The 10,000-nt window shown below is 44.6% G+C and overlaps 1 protein-coding gene across 1 annotated transcript in view; it reads left to right on the forward strand.

Annotated features, from left to right (window-relative positions):
- Positions 1–6: 6 nt before the first annotated feature.
- LOC142281712 (disco-interacting protein 2 homolog B-like) overlaps positions 7–10,000 on the forward strand; it is a 20,184-nt gene continuing 10,190 nt past the window's right edge. Inside the window, exons 1-3 of the mRNA XM_075332884.1 lie at positions 7–37; positions 274–471; positions 3,471–3,562. Of these exons, the coding sequence (XP_075188999.1) occupies positions 318–471; positions 3,471–3,562 (246 nt within the window). The 5' untranslated portion in view covers positions 7–37; positions 274–317. The remainder of the gene's footprint in view (positions 38–273; positions 472–3,470; positions 3,563–10,000) is intronic.

Below are 10,000 nucleotides of genomic sequence, written 5' to 3' on the forward strand. Positions count from 1 at the left end.
GAATTCTTTGTGGACGATTTTGAAGAGATTGTGGAAGGTATTATTTATCTGTCATGGAGTCACATTCACTATTTAATCTATAGTAGTATTTACACTGGATACATTATTCTTGATTTTCATTCGCATATGGGGCTTTAAAGTCAGCACATGATTGATAATGATTTGCAAGGAAAAATGTGGAAATGTCCCATGAAGTCAGCTTTCATGGCCTCTTTAAGGGGATTTAGGGGATTTACATTATTGAATGTTTTATTAAATGTTTGTACCACTCAGTTCCTAGGCCAGACCCTAACCAACCAAAACCAGAAGGCCGTCAGATGACCCCTGTGAAGGGAGAGCCGTTAGGAGTGGTGTGTAATTGGCCGCCTTCAGTGGAAGCAGCTCTGCAACGCTGGGGAACGACACAAGCCAAATGTTCGTGTCTCACTGCACTAGACGTGACCGGGAAACCTGTCTATACGCTGACATATGGTACGGTGACCAAGAAAATAGTGTCCTCTACAATGTGTCCGGTCAGGAAAATTTGCTGTCAGTCTTAGGCTAGTTTCACATATTCGGCTTTTCGCCGGTTTGACGGATGTGGCGCATGCCAGTACAGTATGATACAGTACAGTGGCAGCGGCGCAACTTCCGGGTCACATGCTCCGTTCACATGACAGCATGTGACCGGCGCTTGTTGCGCTGCCAGTGTACTGTATACACTGTACTGGCGTGCGCCGCATCCGGAAAACGATGGATGTGTGAAACTAACCTTAGAGCAATGAATTTACTTCTTTCTCTGTTTGAGAGCTTGTGCTGCTGAAGAAATCTAGTTTACTGCATTTGTCTACTAATGCTTCTACTTAAAAGGAATGAGTCTTCAGAAAATGACTGAGCACTACCAAACTCAGGAGCTCGGCTCTCGTAATGAAATATCCAAGGAAGAAAAGCTGGGATATATTGCCGCGCTGCCGTATTAAAAGAAATATCCAGGAGTAGACAAGTGGGGATTTATTTCTCTACAGGTTTCGGAGAGTCCCTCTCCTTAAGGAAATTCACACATCAATTGATATGTGATTTTCCTGAAGAAGCAGAAGGACTCCCCGAAACTTGTAGAGAAACAAATCCCAACTTGTCTACTCCTGCATATTTTTTTTAATATGGCAGCGCGGCAATATCACACAGCTTTTCTTCCTTTGATATTTCTGATCTACACGTGGGGCTGCTGCAGCCGTATACCGTGCCATATCAGTTGGTTGTGACTCACACAACCCTGGTTGTCTCTATAATTCTCAGATAAGACCCTAATTTTGCACTTTTTTGTCCTCCAGCTCACAGTTCTTGTAATGAGCAGTTGGACGCCCGGACGGGCTCGACTCATGTGCAGAGCATAGTGGAAGTCAATGGGGGACTGTGAAAATGCTTGAGTTCTCCATTGACTTCTTCCATTATACTCAGTATACAAGCCGAGCGTCCAACTGCTCATTACGAGTATTGAACACCAGAGTATGGTACTGCTCACTATCACTAAAAATATATATATTTTTTTTAAATCAGGCTTTTCTGTTTAAATGTACTTTTCAAAAAAGGTTTGGAATTTTTTTTTTTTTTTTTATCGCAATCTGTAGTGAAAAGAGAAAAAAATCTTCATGGTTCATTTTTCGTAAGCCTTAATATCATGAGTCCGGATTACAGTGGCTGGTAACACCTCTATACACAGCTAAAAACCTTGAAGTACAAAACACACTGGTTTGTCACAGCTCCCCTGCTCCTCCTCCCTTCACAATGCTCTTTGCACATGCTCAGTAGATGCTTCAATATAAAGTATAGGGTATGAGTTGTCTGTTGTTGTTAATATACTGGTGGGTTTCCTAACAGCACAGGAAGTTAGAGGCTAATGAATCCCTAGTGGCAAGAAGGAAAAATGCAAGTTTTCTTTTTTTTTTTTCCTTAAATGTAGCGCCTGATTTGAAGTATAAAAAAACCCCTTACCTCCCTAAAAACACCCAGTAAAACACAATGTAAGGAAGCTGCAATTTATTACAACTTTTTATCAGATAAGCCAGTAAACCACCACAAAAAATGACCATGATACACAGCAATGTAAAGACGACATTGTTGTGCAGATGTTCCATTTTGTATCACTTCTTTCTACTGCTTCAGGGTTTGGAAACCATAAAGTGGTTAAGAGAAGGAACCTGTTCTTTCTTCGGGTTGCTTCGTTTGGAAGCCAAGCGCTCTATACCATGGGTTTACATGAGCGACCTCACGTCTGCTCCTTCAGAATCTCGCGCATGCGCAGTTACCATTCTCGCCGCCTTCTCATCCTGGTATTTACCTGTCTGCTACTGACACGCGGTGCGCATGACAGGAGCCACGGGAGTCTTCTGAGCATGTGCAGTGCGCGTCAGAAGCCGACAAGTAAACACCATGATGAAAAGGCGGCGAGAATGCTAACTGCGCATGCGCGAGACTCTGTAGGAGCAGACGTGAAGTCGCTCATGTAAATCCATGTTATCACGTCCACAGGAGCGCGATACCATGGAAAGTATGTAAACGCCTACAGGACGATGTGACGTCCATGGGGCTAGAGACCTGCTCATTTACATACGGTATATGTAAGTAATAAAATGTATTTTATTACTTTCATATTACACAATATTATAACACAAGGATGGGTAGGAAGGGGTTACTAGCTCACACAGGCTGCTGCTTGTAGGTTATAACGCTTTTTTGACCTGACAGGTTCCCTTTAAGTATTTTTACTTTGGCGGACTCTTAAAGGGAACCTGTCACCACTTTTTTGGCCTATAAGCTGCGGCCACCACCGCCGGGCTCTTATATACAGCATTCTAACATGCTGTATATAAGAGCCCAGGCCGGGGGTATAACCTAAAAATCACTTTATAATACTTACCTAACGGTCGCGCAATGGGCCTTATGGGCGTCTCCGTTGTCCGGTGTCTCCTCCCCCCCCCCTTTCGGCCATCTTTGTCCTTTTTCTGAAGTCTGTGTGCATGACGCTGCCATGTCATACACACTCGCCGGTCCTGCGCAGGCACACTACAATACTTTGCTCGGGACCTGTATGCCGGCGAGGGTGTATGATGTCGGACCCGTCATGCACCACGGCTAGAGATGGAGAACAAAGATGGCCAAAAGAGACGGCGCCGGGACCGGACAACAGAGACGCCCATATGGCCCACCGTGCGACCATTAGGTAAGTATTATAAAGTGTTTGTTATACCCCCGGCCTGGGCTCTTATATACAGCATGCTATAGAATGCTGTGAGCCCGGTGGTGGTGTCCGCAGCTTATAGGCCGAAACAGTGGTTACAGGTTCCCTTTAAAGATGCTGTGAGTACTTAGTCCTATTCTGTGTGCCTGCAGCCACCACGAGGGGGAGCTCTCGCTGCCAACTGATTTGTTTTTGCTCCACGTACACGTGGTGTATGGTTCAGATTTTGTTAAGATAACTTTTTATATTTCAGGAAAATTGTGGACCAGAAGCGTGAGACTGGCTTACACCCTCCTTAACAAACTGGGGACCAAAAATGAGCAGGGGCTGAAGCCGGGTGATAGGGTAAATTCCTATTTTTCTTTTATATTTGCATGTATTTAATGTAATTTTTTGTTTTGATGCTTTTTTAAACATTTAATTAGATTACCTGTATATAAGTGACATATAATATGTAAATTTGCCCCATCTAAGCGTTTCTTAACATGTGTTCTCAATCTCTGCTGGAGGATTCATCCGAAAAATAAGTGGAAAAATGACAACCTATTACAATCAATATGGAGTGACCTTTGGATTTCACAGATGACGGACCCTTCTCAGCTTTAGATTTTATTATCTGCGTATAAATGACTTATGTAAATTTAGCTCCCTTTAAGCTTTTGACAACACCAATCTCTGTGGAATAAAAAACTAAAACTTTGATATCTTTAATTAAGCTCTATATGGTCCATCGGTGACATTTGGATTTGTTCATTTACTGATCCTTCATACTTTGGGTGCAAGCTCATAGATATAACTTCCTATGGAAAATCATTCCTTTTGAAGTGAATAAATCCTTATTTAACACAATAGAAGAGAAACTGTCATTTTAATTTTTATTTTGTGAATCAATACCGTGCACGAAAATTGCAAGTTTTGTAATCTATCTTATCAGAGGAATCTGCTTATTTTTCTGATTTTTTGCCGAGATTCTGATGTAGAATGGTGGTTCTGACAGGCGTCATCATCTGGACATGATTGAATTAGGTCCTGATGATGTTAACTCTTTGGTGTCTATCATGCCGCTGTCAGTAGCAAACGTGGCATATAGCAGTTTGTGAGAGGGAGTGGGCTCCTTTTCCCACCCCTCCGGCAACCCCACGATATGATCACGGGGGAGTCAATGCTTATATTGGCAGCTGGAGATAAAATGATCACCTCCAGGTTTTTCATGTACGGTGGCCTGTTAGACTCAGCCAGAAGCATAGTCTAACAGGTAATCTGTCAGTGTAAGGGATCGTGCGCACGTTGCGTAATTCCATGCATTTATGCTGCGTATTGCACTGCAGCATAAATGCATGCGTCCTGTGTTCCCTGCAGAATCTATGAAGATTGTGCATGAAATGTGCGCACGTTGCTTTTATGAATGCAGTGATTTGGGTGCTGAAATTTTGACCCCAATCCGTGCGTTCATAAAATCATCATGTCAATTATTTCTGCGTTCTGGGTGCAGCTGCCACTCTGTCTATGGGAGGGCAGCAGCCATAGTGCATGAAATCTGCTTTTTTCTACAAAAAAACTGCATCCATTATGCAGTGTTTCTGCAGCGATTTGAAGTGTACATGTCGCGGGCGGGGAGGGCGTTGCGCTCACCACGCTCTGGTCCGGCGCTGCTGCTGCTGCTCGGTGGCTCGAGCGGTGGGCCGAGCGGTGGGCCGGATCCGGGGACTCGAGCAGCGCTCCTCGCCCATGAGTGAAAGGGGTGGTTTGGTTTGGGAATGTAGTCCATTACGCCACCCACGGTTTGTGGTGATAATGGGACACCACCGCTGCTCTGGACGGGGATCCCGGGAGCGATGACAGGGAGCAGCTGAGATGTTTCTCTCCCCTCCGTGGGTAGGGGGTTTGGTGGTCCCGGGGCCCGGTGATAGCGACTGGAGGGGTAGATGGCAGGAGTTGGGGAGGTGCAGGGTCGCGGGGCAGTGCGGTGCCAGACGGCACGGTGGTACTCACTCAGCCAATAACGTATACGGAGTCTCTGGTAAAACAAACGGCTGGATCGATGGGTCCCACAGACGACTGCGATGGTCACTCCCAGTAGGTTGGCGGTGACTGTCTCTCCCTGCACCTGCGGTGTGTTTTCGGCTCCGATTGCTTCCCACCGGTAAACCGCTCCCCAGCGGTGTATTTGCCAGAGGAGCCCCTTTTGCACGCAGGCTCTGGCCCTGGGAACTCTAGCTGTGGCGGTAGCTGTATTTCCCTTCACGGTTGAGCGGTTGCCTTCAGTCGGATTTGACCAGTTTAACGGCGACTCCAAGCCTGGTCGGGGTCCGTAGGCCCTGCCGAATGGTGCTGGCTTCTCTTCGCTCCCCGGTCCGGTACCGGCGGGCCACCGCCCGTCCCCGGTCCTTACGGTTGTGCGTCAATCGGCCTTGCCTGCAGACGGTCACCACCGTCTGCCAACCTTGCTGTTTCTGTGCCCGGGCCATGTGCCCGGACACTGTCAGTCTGCTCACTACCACTTCCTCACTCTCAAAACTGTTCTGCCCTCCTTTCCCGCCTCCAGGACTGTGAACTCCTCGGTGGGTGGGGCCAACCGCCTGGCTCCACCCCACCTGGTGTGGACATCAGCCCCTGGAGGGAGGCAACAAGGATTTGTGTGTGACTCTGGTGTTCCTAACCGGGGTGTGGGGTGTGTTGTTGCTGTACCTGTGACGTCCTGGCTTGTCCAGGGCGCCACATACATGTGCTGTCAAATCGCTGCAGAATATTCAGCAGTTACGTGCGTATGAGCCTTTAAACTGATAGGTGTAATCAGTGGCGTAACTAGAGTTGGATGGGCCCCGGTGCAAAGTTTAGACCTGGGCCCCCCCTCCACATACACAGACACTTGGGGTAGGGGATAATGACACTGACACTTGGCTCTCACCCACAGCACCCTGAAATCCCTCTATCAGCACCCAGCTTTCCTATGTTCTGATATTTATCTTGTCCTCAGCACCCAGCTTTCCCATATCAGAGCATGAGAAAGCTGGGTGCTGAGAGATGTATATCAGAACATGGGAAAGCTGGGTGCTGAGAGATGTATAGCAGAGCATGGGAAAGCTGGGTGCTGAGAGATGTATATCAGAACATGGGAAAGCTGGGTGCTGAGAGATGTATAGCAGAGCATGGGAAAGCTGGGTGCTGAGAGATGTATAGCAGAGCATGGGAAATCTGGGTGCTGAGAGATGTATATCAGAGCATGGGAAAGTTGGCTGCTGAGGGAAAGAGCCTTTTTCCCTCAGCACAAAACATTTCCATCCCATACTTGTATCTTTGTCCCCCCCTGTATAAAGTTCTCAAAATACTATAACAGCCCCCACATAGCCTTCCAAATAATTGTATAAAGGGTCCCACATAACCCTTCATATATTAGAATGCAGATACATAGCCCTCCATATATTATAATGCACCCCCATAATCCTCCATGAATAAAGTAGCCCTTCAATTATAATGCATTTCCCATAGTTCTCCATGTATTATAATGCATTTCCCATAGTTCTCCATGTATTAAAATTCACCCCATAGTTCTCCATATATTATACTGCACCACATAGTCCTCCATGTTTTATAATGCACTTCCATAGTCCATGTATAAGGTAGCCCCCATAGTCCTCCATATATTATAATGTAGCCCCCATAGTCCTATATGTATTATAACACAACCCCATAAAACTTCAGATGGTATTATGCAGCCCCATACTCCTCCATGTATAATTCACCCCTATATTCCTTGTATAAGGTGTCCCTTCATTTTGTATTATACAGCCCCCCCCCCGACCTCCATTTTAATGCAGCCCTATAGACCTCCAGTATAATGCAGCCTCATAGAGCTCTATGTATATTACACCTCTATATTCAATGTATAAGGTGTCCTTCATGTTTATTATGCAGCCTCACCAGGCCTCCATATATAATAATGCAGCCAACCTCTCCAGGCCTCCATGTATAATATAGCAGCCAGCCTCCCAGGCCTCCATGTATAATATAGCAGCCAGCCTCCCAGGCCTCCATGTATAATATAGCAGCCAGCCTCCCCAGGCCTCCATGTATAATAATGCAGCCAGCCTCCCCAGACCTCCATGTATAATAATGCAGCCAGCCTCCCCAGGCCTCCATGTATAATAATGCAGCCAGCCTCCCCAGGCCTCCATGTACAGTATCATGCAGCCTCCCCACCCCAGGCCTCCATGTACAGTATCATGCAGCCTCCCCACCCCAGGCCTCCATGTACAGTATCATGCAGCCTCCCCACCCCAGGCCTCCATGTACAGTATCATGCAGCCTCCCCACCCCAGGCCTCCATGTACAGTATCAGGCAGCCTCCCCACCCCAGGCCTCCATGTACAGTATCAGGCAGCCTTCCCACCCCAGGCCTCCATGTACAGTATAATGCAGCCTCCCCACTCCAGGCCTCTGACCACCGTGTACTCACATATATATATATATATATATATATATATATATATATATATATATATATATATATATATATATATATATATATATATATATATATGTATGTGTATATATATATATATATATATATATATATATATATATATATATATATATATATATATATATATATATATATATATAAAAAAAAAAAAAGTACTCACCGCTCTCCTCCTTCCACTGCTGCTCTGTCCTGACGTCTCCTTGTTCCACTGCTGCTGTACTCCCTGCTCTCCTCCTTCCACTGCTGCTCGTCCTCCCCTCTCCTCGTTCTCCCGGTGCTGCGGTCGGCGTCCTCCCTCCCTGCGCTCTGTGCACTCAGCACAGCAGTCGCACAGGAGTGACGTCACCGCGCAGGCACAGGGGGAGAATGATGATGCAGAGCGGCGCCGGCCGCTCTATGCTTCATTATTACTGTGCGCGGTGACGGGGGCCCCGGTGCCGCCGCTGACATCGGGCAGGAGGGCCCGGTGTCGGGGGCGGCAGCGGGTCATATAGTGGGCGCGTGCACTGTGACAGATCAGCGCAGCTTCTCTCTCACTGAGAGGAGCTGGCTGCTGATCTGCCGGGTCCCCGCGGGCCCCAAACCGCCCGGGCCCGGTTGCGATGGCGACCGCTGCGACCGCGGTAGTTACGCCACTGGGTGTAATGTATTGTCATGCTTTTACATGGCAATTCATTATACCAGTGATCAGACTAATAAAAGGTGAAGTCTACATTTGAGCAAGTACCTAACTATTCGTACTCGCTATACTCATAACGAGTACTGTCGAACACTCGTGTATTCATTCCGAATAGCGTGTGCAATGCAAGTCAATGGGGAAAACTGGCAAAGTATCGAGTAACCCAAATATAATACTATTTGCTACTCGCACGAATAGTGTGGCATTTGGGTATCTCGTCACATTGCGAGTTTTCCCCACTGACTTGCATTGCACACGCTATTCAGAATGAATACGCGAGTATTAGACAGTACTCGTTATGAGTATAGCGAGTACGAATAGTTAAATACTCGCTCAACTTAAGTGAAGCCCCATAGAGAGACTAAATAAGCATTTTTTAAAAAAGCAAAACAACCCCCCCCCCTCCCCCCACAAAATAAAGAGGAAAAAATTACACTAATAAATATGTACATATTTGGTATTGCCTCATCTGGAACGAGCAAACCTATAAAACTTTCACACAGTTTCAGTGGACACCATAAATAAAAAAATATGGAAAAAAATTATCATACGGTTTTTGTTTTTTTTCTTGGTCTAAATGTCAAAATTCTTATGAATCAATAGTTGTTTTTTTTGTTTTTTTTGTTTTTGTACCTCCATGTTCCTTTCATATGACCTTTTCTTCCATGTGTGGAAATCTAATCTTGTTAGCCATAGGGGTGTGGTCACCAACTTTTCTCTATGGGATTTTTCCCGAGGATCACGCTTCTTGGTTAACAAGATTAAATGTATATAGAGGAAAGTGAGAGCCATATCTCAGGAACAGAGAGGGATAGGATCTAAAGTAAAACAACGGCAGACTCCGCATTTAGGGCAGATTCCATGTTAAGTGAATGTGACAGACACTTATCTCTCAGATTGAAAAAATAATTAAAACTATTATCTGTGGATACTGTCTATGTGAATAAAAAAAATATATATATATATATATATATATATATATATATATATATATATATATATATATATATATATATATATATATATATATATATATATATATATATATATATATATATATATATATATATATATATATATATATGCTCCAACATGTACGGGAGATTGTGTACACCAAATTCAGTAACAATGTACATGTGTGGAAGTGACAATATAAGGGAGACTTTATATATTTGACATTAGCGGGGATACAATTCTTTGGTGCTGAATTTATTCTCTTTATTCAATTAAGAGGAAAGTTCAGTCTAACATTTCTCTCATTTCATGTAACGAAAGCCCATTCCTTGAGTAATTAAATGTTATGCCGCTTTCTTATATACCCAATTAGGCCATTGTCATTTCATTTTCAAAGTACGGTATATCATGATAATCGTTTATAGCTAGTGACATTTAGTCTGAATGACCGGCTATATCTTGTGCCAATGAATTCAGTGAATATATAAAAAAGACCTTGTTTTTCAATATGAAAATCCTATAAATTTTGAAATAGATCCTATAAATTAGGCTATCGATTGATGCATTATTATATTGTAGCCTTTGAGTCACCATATGTACCTCGATTTTAGTGCCCAACGTAAAAATGTGACCAAAGTCAAGTAAGAAGATGATGTAGACTTTCTGG

This window comes from Anomaloglossus baeobatrachus, unplaced genomic scaffold (genome assembly GCF_048569485.1).
Source record: "Anomaloglossus baeobatrachus isolate aAnoBae1 unplaced genomic scaffold, aAnoBae1.hap1 Scaffold_4797, whole genome shotgun sequence".
NCBI lineage: Eukaryota > Metazoa > Chordata > Amphibia > Anura > Aromobatidae > Anomaloglossus > Anomaloglossus baeobatrachus.